At 48.2% G+C, this 15,681-nt stretch overlaps 1 protein-coding gene across 1 annotated transcript; it reads left to right on the top strand.

Annotated features, from left to right (window-relative positions):
* The first annotated feature begins 13,753 nt into the window (after window positions 1–13,753).
* On the top strand, window positions 13,754–15,406 carry LOC144124061 (organic cation/carnitine transporter 2-like). The gene has a single exon (XM_077656732.1). It carries the CDS (start codon window positions 13,754–13,756, stop codon window positions 15,404–15,406), a length of 1,653 nt encoding a protein of 550 aa, XP_077512858.1.
* Window positions 15,407–15,681: the final 275 nt, after the last annotated feature.

Below are 15,681 nucleotides of genomic sequence, written 5' to 3'. Positions count from 1 at the left end.
GCCATGCGGGCGCATCTGCTCAATTCGCACCCGCAGCCTTAGAATCAGCAGCCTAACGCCGAAGGCACCGAGCCCCCGCGCGAAATCTTTGGCTGTGCTCTCATTCGAAGCCTCGTATAGTTCCAACAAGCCAACAAAGAAAGCTTGGAACCTCTCTTGAGATTTAGCAGAAAAACACCGCAGTACAAGCTGTAATAAAATTAAGGGGGCGGTGAGTGTAATTGGTGCGACTGGATACGATAGCTTGCAGTTTGTGACTTGAGCATATCGAGTTGCTGGTAGCGGCCCTGCTACGCTGGTTCCTATCTCCCGTCGTTCCTTTCGACTCCAAGCACGTAGATGGCAATCCATTGCGCCTTTTTGTACATTTCATTTGGAAGGGGATGAAAGTGGATGTACAATACTATGTCCCAAGAACAGCGCCAAAGTCTAGCAGTTTACACGCGAGACGAGAGGATGCGCTGATGTCCTAGTGGTCTGAAGTAGCAGCAGACAAAGCCGAACTCTTTGCCACGCCCCGCGTTCGAAACACACGCGAGACTTGTGTTTTTTTTCCTTTCAGGGGCTTGACACCCTGGTTACTTTTCCCGAGCTCTTCCTGTGCGCCACCTTCGACGGTTGGCAAGTGGGAAGCTTGACGAAAATCAGGTTTTCGCTCACACGAGTCTTCTATGCTATCTCCTAAAACAATGGAAGTTGTCCTTGCCTTGCTACGATTTTTTGAAAAAATGTATCCGAATCCGATGAGGATGACCATTCCGAGTGCGGCAGCTAGGCGGGATCGGTGAAAGCGGGAGTCGACAGCCACGAAGAGTACCACACCAAACAGCACCAAGGCGCAGGCAATCCTGCAAAAGTCGCAGCGAACCGCACAAGGTTTTAGACGTTGAGCTGTGATCTGCACATATCCTGAAGCCTCCGTAGTTAGTTATAAAAACGCACCGTGAAAAGAACATCCTTGCGGCGAGTTGAGACACCTGCTCGCTCAAGCAATTGGCCAGAGCAGAGACTTTCTTCGTCGGCATCCGGGGCAGGCAGCACCCGCACATGAGGCAGGCGTCCAGTGACCCCAGAACCAAGAGAAAGAGGCCCGAACCTTGGCACCATGGGTGCTACGAGCAGTAAACAGTGCGATCTGATACTCTATAATGTGGAGTGTGACACGCACTATGGCGTTCTCTGAATGGGCGTCCGCCGAATCTGGATTCCGCCTTTGCGTCATTGTTCTAAGATTACGCCCTTTCTTCATACTTTATTTCGTAATGGCGCTACTCTGAGCATGAAACTGCAACGGACTCAAAAACATGCATTCAGACAGAACTCAATAAAGAAGTCAATCATGAGAAGCCAACTAGGCCCATTTTCAGGTTTACCCCGTCATAATTTTTGACAGCATGTTTCTACAGAGCCCGGAACTTGAAGGTATTACAGATAGTAGATAATGTATTTGTGGCCATTGTCGTGCATGGCCAGAACCTCTCCTCCCGTTCATGGCAGTAGCTGCTATCGGTACTGTCAATCTCGAACCTATACCTTATTCAGTCCAAGTAAACTTCTTCGAGGTACTTCACGAAAAAACAGTTGCGTGATTTAACTGGGAGTCCCCTCTGTCAGCTTAAAATCTGACCTCGGGGTCCCATCCGGTCTCGACTATCGCCGTAAGGAGGGCGGTGTGAGCCATGAGCAGCAGCAGCGCTCTCAGCAGACGGGGAAAGTGGACGACTAGCGCTGCCCACGGTATGTGCCGCTTGCGCACCGCCACCGGAAAGGGAGGAGGCAGCGCTTGCACGCCGTCACCGCAGGGTGCGCCGTACGCCAGCGTCGTGGTGCTGGCCGTGACAAAGCCCATGGCTGCCGAACCAGCGGGCATCTCCGCCATGACGTTCGCGTTGTCAGGCATCCGCGAAAGGATGAACGACATCACGCTTCGCGTCTCGTCGATCGAGTCGTCGGCCGAAGCCAGACTCTCCTCCGAAGCACGCTGCAGGGAAAGGAGAAGGGAGACCGATTAGGTCACAAAGTAGCTGAAGCGGACACCCGTATCCGAAATCTACGAATCTACGCATGGAACTCCACTTCGTAATACTATGCGTCTGTGCAAAGAGCAGTTCTGATGCTCCGTTCTGCCACTGAAAGCAATGCATGGGTTTTGATTTGTGGCCTTTGTGAGCCTCCTAAAGGAGTTATCCTTAACAAAAGTTCGTATCATGCTTGTAGAAGCCTGCTCCTGTTGGAGGCATGTAGACATTTTACAAACACTGCGTATTAACAGCTGACGGGAAAAATGCCCACCGTCATGCAGCATGGCCATGGCGGGTAAGTACTAACTGCCTACTGTAACCTTTCATCCGAGCATTCCGAAACGATTTCCTGCACTAACCTTCCGCGCCAACAAGACAATCAAATTCACTGCAGGTGCTTCTCTGTTCCTCGCTAATGTTACCAGAGTGTTATTTTTAGAGAACAACAAAAACATAACAAAGCGGTGATACAGCAAATCCTGACATCATGAACCAGATCATGTGCAAAGTGATGAGCGCAAGAAAACCGTATGTAATGAATACTGCAGGTATACAGGATTTATTCTACTTCACAGAGCGGCATTATCATAGTTTCATATAACTGGTTCTGCAACCCATAAAACTTACCCTGCCTCTGATTCTGGACATTCCGTTCTTGAGCTCCTGGGTTGCTTTTCGTGACCGCTTCTTCTCCTTTCACTTTGCTTGCCTCAGAGTCTCCTGAGCACTGACAAGCCGCTCCCAATACCTCGAGCAAGACGAGGACCTTCCTCTTCCTCACACCAGGCGTTTCGAAAATTCTCTTTGACAGCTCGGACTAATTTGCAGCAATTCCTGTCGCTCTTTTTCTTGGGACCTCAACATATGGGGAAAGTAAATACCTGCTATACTGCGCAGAACCCTTTCATTTCCATGCGGCTGTCTTTCGCGATTTTATAATGCATAAGAGGTTACTTTTACCTACGCCTCATGTCCCCTTGTTCCTTATTATGCCCTTCTTCAAAGCTTTTGCTCAATTCTGTGAAAATAATTTGGATACTTTTTAAGGCGAAGGCCTTTCATGGCTCATCGTTGTCCGTCCGTTCATACGTCCGCGAAATCTGTCACACTACAGCTGTCAATCAAACGCGGTTCGGGTGTCCATCGAGATATGTGAGGCAGGGGTCATTTCCTTTCCTTAAAACCAATTTTCAATTCATTTTACTTCCCTTACGGCGCGGTTCGGGTGACCACCGGTATATGAGACAAGCGTCATTTCCTTAAATTATCCAACGGGCAAGGCGTCGCGCCGAACGGGCGAAGGTGTTCCGTGGACACCTTGGCAACGCTGCAACACGCTGTCGCGTCCCAATCTTAAAGACGAAGCTTAAGCGTCCTCCAATGTGGAAGCAGCCAGACTCTTCCTGAACGCCGATCTGGAAGTATGCCGCCGAAACGCTGTTTGTAGTTTTTAATCAACGTCTTAACTACACATCAGCATCAAAAGCAGCAACACCGCGCTAAAGGCTTTCGCCTCACCGCACTTTATGTCAACAAAGTACCCCGTGATTTTTTTTTATATTACCACCTCTAGATTCTTATTATCATCCTCATCATCTCGGTCTGATTCTTAACCAGTGCGCAGCAAGGAAATGAAGTTGAAGAATATGACTGGGGAACAAACGACAACTTTATATAAATTAAAGCGCTTTCATGGAAGCTGTCGTTCGCATACACACACACATTATTTTATCTGCTGATAATACTGTCGTGTCGGCCTGGACGACAGCAAGAAGTGTGTCGAGACAAAGAAAAACATGACGAATGACGTTTTATTAATGGCGGGATTCGTTTTTATATGAAGCGATCACATGACAATACAAAGTACAGATGCACATAGACAAGGCCAAATTCTATCCAAGTAGAACCAAACCGAAACTGAAACCTAGGACACAACATACTGCCTCCCTTCGGCGAAAAACAAACATTTGTGAAAAATTGAAATTGAATAAAAAATTTTGAATACGAAGTTATACAAATACAACATGAACAAATATCTGAACACAGAAATTAGCTTACTCCTATGTAACCTTTAAATCCAAAGCAAAATTTCATACCTCAACCCGAAAGAACAACGAATGAACACTTCACCCATCAAACACGAACATTTCGCACTTCATCACGTGACGTGTAGGCGCAGCACTCGCCTGCACGAGCGTCAGCGAATAGCATGATACCGAGCGTCACCGTCCTCGGGAGCAGACAACAACCTCTGAATGATTGGGTCATCGTAATATATCACAAGATGAAATAAAGAAATATATACTGCAAAACGTTTTTGCAGGGTGTTTATTAACTTAGGAAATGCAATGCACATTTTTGTTTCCCCTCAAATAGAGCGCAACACACGAAGTTGTATCGTCAGTTCAGCGGATGCATGGAGCACACTACGGAATTGTCGCTAAATTTCTAGCACAGTAAGTTCATTGTTGGACGACGAGTTCCTCGTGCGAAATACAAAGCATCCTTGCTTCTGTCGCGACTACAGGAACAGCGCTATGCGCCGCGTTGAAATGGAAACCGGCGTTCCGCGGCATATGGGGTGCGACTTTCGATGGCTGTTTCTCTGCTCTCAGTCGACGGGCTCAACGACCGCTTTGAGACGCCGCCGTATTAATACACAGACGTGAAAGACGATACTGTAAGTGTAGGATGTAAGTGTAAGTGAGTCGTCCAACGCCGATACCAACCGAACGAACGCGGCTTACATAAACTCGAAGTATCGTTCAGCAGACTAAAATATGCACGCACTTTTAGTCGTGTAAGCGATTTCATCTTCGTCGAAGGCAAGGTTGCCACTGTGCTCGACGCATGAGTGCATGGTCGCAACGCTACCGTCCTCCTCGCGGACGAACTACACGGACCTACGAGGCAGCGCTGCAACCGCTCGCGGCATTTATCATCAGAAAATGGCGTTTTGCGTTTGCCGCGGTGGCTCAGTGGTTAGGGCGCTCGACTACTGATCCGGAGTTCCCGGGTTCGAACCCGACCGCGGTGGCTGCGTTTTTATGGAGGAAAAACGCTAAGGCGCCCGTGTGCTGTGCGATGTCAGTGCACGTTAAATATCCCCAGGTGGTCGAAATTATTCCGGAGCCCTCCACTACGGTACCCATTCTTCCTTTCTTCTTTCACTCCCTCCTTTATCCCTTCCCTTACGGCGCGGTTCAGGTGTCCAACGATATATGAGACAGATACTGCGCCATTTCCTTTCCCCAAAAACCAATTATTATTATTATTGAACCGCGCGCCTTCTTTTTTCGTCTGCTAGTCTACACCTCCAAAGAAAGCAGTGTAGAAAGTGTACTTTTCGTGCTACACTACGCGTAAAAGAAATGCGTTCGTGTAGGTGGGCGGAGCTGCACTTTCTTTACTTTGGCGAAAAATTAGAGCTATGCTACACTGTCTACACCAGTGTAGCCAGTTTAGGTTAAAAAACGGGCCTAGAAACATCCTACATGAATGAAAAATAAAAGTTCACATCACCATAGAACATCGGCGAGCTTTACTCAACCGGAATATACACACATGAACATCGCCCAATTCTCTTAAACAGGAATAAACGTACAAACGAACGGCGTCACCTGATTATAGATGCATATGCCTGCGCGAAGAGAAGTAAATATGCATAGTAACCTGAAAAATCGTACTCATTTCTGAACTATTGAGCAACACTTGTATCATATTAGAATATCACTTAAAGGAATGTTCTTATTAAGAAATGCAACCTCATAATATTATACTTAATAACCCTGAAAATACAATGAAATAAATATCACAAATATTGAAGCATTTCACAACATAATTTCAGTATAATATTATGCACTGAAATATATCACATTCACTTCCCATACAATAGCTAGTGGGGAGGAGAAACTGCGAACGACAGAAATGATGTTGAACGGCTTGTAAAATACCGGATTGCATTTCATTAACTACGTTAAGCAAGGAATTCAAACAATCTAATACCCCTTCTTAAACAAGAGAGAAGAATGCAAGACAAGTTATTGGGATACATAGTCCTTAAACCAGTATGGCTTGCGAGTGTTCCTTCTTGGTCGCTCCGGTGGCAAAATGGATTCTTGAGGAGACGTCCTCAGTCCAGGTTCTGAAGGCTGCCGTAGGCGTCGATTCGTAGGAAGAACAGCTGGGGCTGGCCTACTTTCATCAGGCAGCACTGAACACAGGGCAAGCAAGGCAGGAGGCACATCTTGCCTGCCAACAGGTAAATCACTTGAACACTGAGCACTTGTGCCAGAAGGCACATCACACCCGTTCACAGGTAAATCACTCACATCACTGTGGACGTGTGACGACATGGATTGTACGGCTGGTGTCCGTGAAGAAATGGTGAAGGGAGTTCTAGGTACTGAAGACTGTGGTAACAATTATTCATCGAGAGGCTACCGAGGCAACACTGGGCCCGCCGAGCCTTGATCCTGGTCATAACTTTCAGAATCGTAGCGAAAAGATAACTGAAATAAATCAAAACGTTCATTCTCTTCCCGACTCAGTTGACTCGGTTCCTTTGCCAGCTTGGAATCATTCCATAGGTTGCCATCATCTAGGCGGCATGATGCTGGACCATGTTGTTGAATGACCTCCCGTGGTGCGAAGAAACATATGTCGTATTTGAACTAAATGAGGGGTTTACGAACTTTAACAAAGTGCTTGGCTGAATTCTTGGTGGTTGTGTTCCACGTTTGTTATCTGTTTATTCTTTCATCATATGCTTCTTCTCCACCTTTTTCCTGAAATTTTGAATAGCCAGATATGAATTCTCAGCAAAACAATGACGAAAATGAAGGAAATTTCACAATATCTAGATTTGTCCCACGGCATCTGCCATGAAGAAGAACAGCCGGCGACACGCCTGTTGTGGCATGAGGTGTAGATCTATATATTCCTCAATACTGTACAATTGTGGTTTTCAAATTCCGACGTTCAAACGATGACAGTTGAGCAAAAGACTTGAAAGTTCTGTTAAATCTTTCGATTTGTCCGTTGGTCTGTAGGTGATATATCGAAGAACGAGTTAACTTGATTGCCCTGTTACTCAGAAATTGCTTAAATTCCTTTGACATGAACTGACGGTCTTGATCGAATACAATCTGTTCTGGATAGCCTTCATGGGTAAAAACATAAAGTAAGAAATCAGTAATATCTGTAGTTGGAACATTATCTCTCATCTTCACATCAGGCCATTTCGGAAAATAGTCAAATAAAGTAATGGCATAGCGACAACGTCGAGGCGCTCGCTCAAAAGGGCCGACTATGTCGATTGCCAACTTTTGCAAAGTCTTCTCTGGAAAAGGAACAGGGTGCAAAGGTAGCACAGATGTTTTCGCCGTTTTTACGTCATGAATGGTACTAGATGGAATGATCTCTTCCTCCGACGCGTATGCCGTAGCTGGAATGTGATCTTTCTCTGACGCACACTCTTGCATTTCTCTCACAGAACGTCGAAGTCGATTGCAGACTGGCTGAAAATGTCCAACTCGTTCACAATAAAAACAAGTTCTTTTTTTGCGCAGGACATGCAGGTGCCGACGCTATGTGGCGATCCGATCCACCTCTGTAGCAGTAGCAGTGTGGCAAGTTGCGCGTTGCACGTCTGTGCGCGTTCACTGACGAAACCCTGTCGGAAACGTTGCGTTCGTTCGGAACGCTGGCAGCAGCGCAGCTGAAGTGCATCTACTCGTAGGCGGTGTTACGATACGTTGTTGCTCCGGGCGTCGTGAAAAACGGGTGTCTTGAAACGGAGGCATGGTTCCTAGACGTCGGGGACGAGCTTGATGAAAAGACGAAGTTTTTCTTTGATTTTGCGGAGGAACTTGTGGCAACGATGGTGGTGTTTGGTGCTGTAAACGAACTTGATGAAATGAGTAGGTGGCTTCCTGCATTGGTGCTGCGACTTCTTGATCGTCGCGATCCGTTTGCTCAAGCCGCGAAGCAATATTCGAAGCTGTTGCGAAGGAGATATCAGATCCTTTTAACAAAAGGCGTTCGCGAACACCTAGCGATATGACGCCAGTCACGAACCTATCTCTCATTGCTTCATAATAATAATAATAATTGGTTTTGGGGGAAAAGAAATGGCGCGGTATCTGTCTCGTATATCGTTGGACGCGTAATCCGCACCGTAAGGGAAGGGATAAAGGGCGGACTGAAAGAAGAAAGGAAGAAAGAGGTGCCGTAGTGGAGGACTCCGGAATAATTTCGACCACGTGGGGATCTTTACCGTGCACTGACATCGCACAGCACACGGGCGCCTTAGCGTTTTTCCTCCATAAAAACGCAGCCACCGCGGTCATTGCTTCATCTGGGGACGCAAAAATTGGATGCGTTTGCCAGATCTCGGAGTGCGGATTTGTATTCTGTGACCGACTCATCTGGCTGCGGCACGTGGTCGTAGAATTTATTTCGTTCGAGAACCAAATTTGTCAACACAGAAAACTCTTGGATAATTAGTGTCCCTGCAGCCTGATACACATCTGGCGCAGTGCCTCCCGTCTCTGTGGGCGCTGTTGCTGGGAGCGACGCAATCTTCGGTTGCGTCGTAGTACGTGCAAAATAAATTCTTCGCCCTTCGTCCCATAAATTGAATGTCAACAACGATTTCTTGCGTTTAGGTGATGCTGAAGAACCACCAGATAAGCTCAGATAAAGTTCAAATGTTCGTATCCATTGAGCCCAAAGCACCACCGGGCGGCCCGTTATCTGAAGGAAAGGCTCAGGCGCATGAACGCCGCAGAACCATTGCGTCGCGTTCGACATTTTTTTTCTTTAATTCCCATTGACAATCTTGTTTACATCTTGTATTTCTTGAGTACAATCGTCTCTCAATTCAACTTTCAAACGCCATTGCCTGAAATGACGCCATGACCTCACGAAGCAATACTAAATATGGCGGTTGGCTTCCTGAATAGTCAGCTACACGGCTTTCTGGTCTCTCAATGGCCGGTGATGAAAATGGCGGCAGCTTCCCGGCTCCTCCAATGGCCGTTTACGAAACAACAGCGGCCTCCTGAATCGCTGCTAAAGAAAATGCTCACCCAGTACAACGTACTTGCGGTTCTTCATTCCTTCCGCATTGAATAGTGAACATGAAAGTTGGCGGCTTCCCGGTCTTCACGATATCCGGTTACAGAAAATGGCGACCAACCGTCTTCCTTCCTCCTCTTCTGCGCAGCAACAGGCTGCCCCCAATGGCGGTAACTGCGTAGGTCCGCTAGGCTTAGCGACCTCCTCAACCGGCTGAACTCGAGGAGTCTCAAAACATAACCTCGCTCATTTTCACAAAAAACACTCTCCACGCGTCTAAGAAACGCCTCTGATGAACGCACTCAATCGCTATCCAAATCTTCAGTAGTAAGGGCGAACGCAGCTCCTTGGCAGCGGCCCGATCCTCGAAGACGACATAGGAGGCATGCAGACGCCGGTCCAACGAAGGAGAAATTGAATTTGCCGCTTGAAACAGGCCCTGAAGAAAAGAACCGAACACAACGGGACGTCGTCACATTTAAACTAAATCATGAAAGCCAATTCACGCTAGGCCAATCGGCATAATAAATCGCGTACTCGTAGCCAATGTGCTGTCGGCCTGGACGGCCGCAAGAAGTGAGTCGAGGCTCAGCAAAACATGACGAATGACGTTTCATTAATGACAGGATCGGCTTTTATATGGAACGATCACATGACAATCGAAAGTACAGATGCACATAGACATGGCCAAATCCAATCCAAGTAGAACTAAACTGAAACTGAAACCGAGGACACATCAAATACCTCTCTATAGAACTCTAGTTTTCACACTGTTGGGGGCTCTATGTGCTAAGCATTTGGAGCGCGTTAGGAACGTTCCAAAAATGCTGCCTGTTTTGCGTATTTATTAATTGATTTATTGCAATACCCACGGCGCCACAAGTGGCATTGCAGGCGGGGGGTGGGGGGGTGAGAACACATCATGCAAACGAAAAAAGGCAACAAATTCCTACACATTCAATGCAACCACGAACGCGACGTCGTTTCAGCCCAGCAACAGCATTCACAGAGATGAAGAGAAAAAATCACATGGCGTAATTCATACTACCTCTTCAGAGAGCCTATTCCAATCTCTTATAGACCTTGGGAAAAAGCATACTTGTACATTTCTGATTTAGTTAATTTCGTTCACTTTTAATGTATGGTCATGGCGTAGCTTTTGGTGCAAGAATAAAGAGGCCACGGTTTATGCCAGTTTCACAGTAGTAAATACTACGAATAAAAGTTTAACCTCAAACAATATCTGCGTTTTTCTAGCATCTGCCATCCCATCGACTTTTTTGCGCGGTAAACGCTAAGGTTCCTGGTATGTAAATTACTAAACACATCGAATACCCAAATTTTGTACCCTTTTCAGTTTATCTATATATATTTTATGCCAAGGGTCACATACCGCGCAAGCGTATTGGAGAACCGAGCAAACGTTAGTCTTGAAAAGCAAGTCTTTTGCTTCTAAAGGGAATTGTTTGGTGCCACGCCTTAAGAAACCAAGAACGCGGCACGCCTTTCCTGTTACATAGTTGACATGTCGTCTTCGACTTAGATTAGAGGTTAGGCATACAGCGAGATATTTTTACTCTGATACTGAAGAAAGTTGCGTCGCATTAATTTCATAAGAGAATTCATGCGGTTTTTTTTTTTGTAGAGGGCGGAGCTATTGTGCTGTCACTGCGAAAAATTTCCAACTTCTTGGAACCCCTTCGCTCAGGCCGAACGAGCCGCCGCGACGCGCAGAAATAGGTTTTCGCTCCGCGGCGACAGGAATCGCGAGCATTTTCGATTGCATGTGAAACAGGCTTAATGTCGGAGCGCAGGGTGCCCACCAGCTGCGTGCTCTGACGTCACGCCACCCTTGCGCACAAATGAGGCGGGCGGCGTCTTCTTCCCCGAGGGCGCAGCGGCGTGGCGCGCGGCGCGCACACCAGGGGCGGGCTATGACGTCACTCCGCGCATGCGCACAGCAGGCGGAGAGCTGGTGCCACGGCTCAGCTCGCCTCGCGAAGTGGCTGGCATAGTGTAGCTATCGACACAATATATGGAGGGAGTTGTCACCAGTACGACACCTGGAGCAACACGAGAGCCAAAAACCTGTTTTCTTTCTCACATAAGGACCCACTCGTGGCCGACACATGTGAGAGGAGAATGAACATCACAGCTGTCAGAATTAACAGCCTAGGTGTACTATGTGAAGCCGAGGGCAAGAGGGGTGCCAAGTGCCGGTTGCACTTCTACCCACGCCAAATCCATGAGAGTCGCTTCTTGCGGCTGTGCGGAGGATGGCAGCAGTCGTCGTAGCTCATAGCGGACGACTTCGCGGATAACTTCCCGCAAGCTCTAGCTTGTGGTGGTAATCGTGTCCAGACAAATTGCAGAGACACAAGCAGGGAAGTTGTACTGCCGAGTTTGGACGTAGAGGGTCTTCTCGATAATGCAGGCTTCTTGCATGAAATCCTTGACGCTGTTTGGCAGCAGGCGGACGAGGCTGGCAAGGCGTTGCTCTTTGACGCCACGCATTAAAAGCTGAACTTTATTTTCCTTAGTCACGTTGCCATCAGCACGGGGAAAGAGGCGCTTCATTTCTTCGGCATGACCACGTACGGTCTCGTTCGAAAGCTGGATGCTGGACTCGAGGTGTCGTTTGGCTATTTCTTTCCTCACGACACTGGTGACCAGTCTTAAAAAGTTCTCTCTTGAATACACTCATGTCGTTGGGGAAGACTACCGCGTGCGTGCTGAGCCCTGCAGTAAGAAAGACTTGCCCTAACTTATCCGCATCATACCACCTGTTGAGCGATGCAACGCGCTCAGATTGGTTCAACCTTTCCTCGCGGTCTTCGCCTGGGGAGCCACTGAATGTTGGCGGCATTCGGAGCTGCTGCAGGACGATCGAGGTCGACGTCTGTGACGAGGGCGTCGTTGACGTTGCACCGTCATTTCGTTGTCGGGTGCGGTCCGGCAGGGTACCGAACTTAGGCTGATCTTCATGGAGACTTCGGATGGCTCGTCCTCTGGTGCGAAGCGCAGAGGGCTGGCATCATGGCTTCAAGGGGGTGTCGGGACAAGGACGGCCTCCCTGCACCTCCACCAGACGTCACGAAGTAGTGACTGCAATCCGGAGAGCAGAAAGACGGCGAAAATGGCGTCTAAACAAAACTCCTTATTTGGGCTGACCTGCGCCCACAATGGACTGAATCACACGGCGGCGGCGCAGCAAGAACCGTGCTGCGCGGTCGTCGAATAGGATGCGCGTCGCTCCCGGTCGTGCTCAATTTAATGCTGATAGCAAACTTTCCAGATAAACCGTGCGAAGTTAATACAACATTCTGGAAAGAGGTAGAATCGGCTTCACCTGGATGCAATCAATCGAGATAAATCTTGGCGCTTCCTGTATCCGCAAAGTGATAAAGCGGTGTGGAGGCAGCTTTGAAGAAAGAACAAACACACACTGCTAAGGTTCCCGGTAATCCTACTAGGAGGTTGAGCAGTTAGATGTGCGATCGATTTCTCATTAAGTGGAATAATGAATTAATGTTATTCAGGCTTGGTCGAGTTCTCGAATGCGAGCGCTTCGTCTTTTGTTACACGAAACAATAAAAAAGCCATTGGGATAAGCGATTGTAAGATTGCTCAAAATTGATGTCAGGTTTGATATGTAGTCCCATACAAAAGTAGTAAAATTCGTCTGCAGTGTCCGACGGGTCATTATAATGTTGATCATAAGATGTGACAAGCTTGTGACATGAGGCGTAAGCGTATTTCTGTGGAAGAATGAATTCGCTGTTTGCCATTTGTGTTCAGTATTACCACAAGCTTGGAGATTTTAGAATCGCAATTGGCTTTCTTTGCCTGCCTTAGTACCTCCATTTAGCATTACGACACTGAAGTTTTGTGTAGCTAGACGGTATTGAATTTTTATGAAAACTTCCTGTCTTTATTGCTTGTGAGCAATCCTATCGTCACCCAACGGATGTGAGGAGCAGAAAACCTCTTTTTGAATTTGACAGTGGTAGATCACGTACATAGACATTATTATGGACTACGAAACAAGTCAGAAGCGTATTATAGGTTCTATAGCAGTTCCATTGTGGACCAGCATAGGAGGACAGCGACGCGTGAGATATACTGATCCACGTGAAAAACATATACAATGACCGATCGGTCAGGTTTAACCAAGAAGTTGTCATGACGGGGAAAACAAATGAGTGAAAGGTCAGTTATAGAAGATTCCTGGACATCACAATTGCCGGGTGCAAGGAAATGTGATGTTATACGACCAATAAGGGTATTCGTAGCTCTAGGCATGCTTCTACTAGGTACGGTAATTGGTGATTTGGCACCGTTATCAACAAACACGTTCACAATATGAAGTTTTCAAAATGATTGATGAATATATGGTGTGCGCAATTTAGGGAACTATATCAGTTCATTACACTGTTAAACTAAAAGGTAATAATGTGAATTCCCACCCAGCAATACATATGGCACGTGGCTGTTCAGCAGATTTGTGAAGTAGACGAAAGTGCTATCGCAGCTCGTGTGAGCAGAAGAAGAAGGTGTCTCAAAACGGCTGCTTCGCTCTTGCCCAACGTCAAATCAGAGGTCAATGAAAGAAGCACCCAGACCTTGCGCAGTTCTAGACCAGCGTCAATGCGATGGCCGTCCTCATGTTAAGGCGACTGCCGTCGAAAGATATGCTTGTAAGCGAGTCTTTCGACTGTTACGACGCCTTCGGACACGGAAAGTTCCAGATGCGACTGATGCTCCTCTGCTCCCTCGGCGCCTTTTTGGCCAACGCGCATGGCTTGTCCTTTTCAATGATTTCGAGAGACGTGGGGTACACCTGCAAGCTTCCTTCGCTCTTCAACGACTCTGCAGTCACCGGCAACAACGCGAGTACCTCTCTGGAGCCTGGCGGGCAGTCCAACCAATGCCTCGCCTTCGAAGACCCGGACGACCCCGACAATACAAGGAGAGTTTCCTGCCAGGAGTGGGAATACGACGAAGAGTGGAAGAAAACAACCGTCGTGAGTGAGTGGGACTTGGTGTGCCAGCGGAAGTGGCTTCTCCTTTTCATGAGTCTGCTGCAAAACGTTGGCGCCACTCTTTTCATACCGACGGTTGGGCCCTTGGCGGACAGAGTCGGTCGGGTACCTGTCCTCCTAGCGTCCGCTCTGGTGCTGGCGGTCTGTACAGCTGGGGGCTGCCTCGCCACGACTTACAGGACGCTCGCGGTTAGCTTGTTTTTGAGCTCTGGTAGCTCCGCCTTGATAATGGCCCTCTCTGCTATCTCACTCTTCGAGGTAACTGCCCACAGCAATAGACCCCTCCACATCATCGTCACCGCCACACTCGGCCTCGTGTTCTCTGATTTCTGGTACTTCAGCATAATACCTGCGAACATATCTTGGCGACTAAAGAATGCATTATTCCTTCTACCACCAATGCTCTTGATTCCCCTTTTTTACTTCATGTACGAGTCGCCGCGTTGGCTGGTCGCAAAGGGTCGTTTCGAGAGGGCGGAAGCTGTCATGCTGGCCGCCGCTGAGATGAACTACTATCCTTTACCGAATGCGGGTTTCCTGTTGGGGAAGCTGCAGATGCATGGGCCCCGGAATGTTAACCGCCGCTCGACCATTATAGAAGACCTGCTCAGTGCGTATTCCATCCGGCTGCGCGCCGTCATAATATACGGTCTCTTCTTCTCCAACACCTTAGCCTCGTACGTCGTGAGTTTTTCCACGTCGGTGCAGTACAAACCTCGGCTTCCGTACGTCTCCTTCGCCACCAACTTGGCGTGCTACGCTTTGTTGCATCTTCTCATCAGGAGACTAACCATGCTGACAGTTATCACAGCGTGGTTTGCGGTGCTTTGCCTTATCAGCTTCCTTTTAAGTCTGACCGTCGCCGTCGGCCAACAAGTAATCGTCGAGGCACTGGTCTTCCTGGAAACGGGCTTCTATTACTCCGGTGCCGTGACCTCCTTCGTCTACGCCTTCGAGCTGTTCCCGACTGCGCTGCGTGCTACCGCCGTGAGCTGCGCTTTCGCCAGCGCCCGCGTCGGTGCCCTCTGCTCTTGCTTCGCCCTGCCACTCAAGGTCGCTGGCCACGAAGACGTGGCGCTAGCCGTGGCTGGCTGTCTGCTGCTGGCGACTGTGATCAGCCTGCGCCGCCTTCCACCCGCCACCGCGGTCGAGTGCTCGAAGATGGCGAGTAGGCGCAGCTCGGCTGCGGTCAGGCAGATGTTCATCGAGCATATGAAGACCTCGCTGGAGCCGCGGCCTGAAGATTTAACGTCGAAGGATTAGAGCGCCTCTGGGGGTAGCAGCTTCAAATACACTCCCGAAACCAGCGTCACCATGCCAAGACAACGACTCGCCTCAAGAACTGGATGGCGTGTATGGGCACTAACTTCCGTGTTAGTGGACTAAGCTTAAGGAATATATTCAGGAGAGACTACAGAATGGGACACTGAGTTATTATTTTTTTAAGTATGCGAATTTTCTGCACTGTGTGAGGTCGTCTGACGCTTTGTGTAGTCCTCATGAGAACTTTTAGACACTGCATGAAATTCAACGTGTAA

The sequence above is a fragment of the Amblyomma americanum genome, chromosome 3, assembly GCF_052857255.1.
Source record: "Amblyomma americanum isolate KBUSLIRL-KWMA chromosome 3, ASM5285725v1, whole genome shotgun sequence".
Lineage (NCBI taxonomy): Eukaryota > Metazoa > Arthropoda > Arachnida > Ixodida > Ixodidae > Amblyomma > Amblyomma americanum.
The sequence above is the reverse complement of the archived record's forward strand: the minus strand, read 5'-3'. Positions and strand labels throughout refer to the sequence as shown.

Coding starts and splice junctions, on each gene's coding strand:
- LOC144124061 (XM_077656732.1), top strand. CDS start 13,754: ATGGCCGTCCTCATGTTAAGGCGACTGCCGTCGAAAGATATGCTTGTA.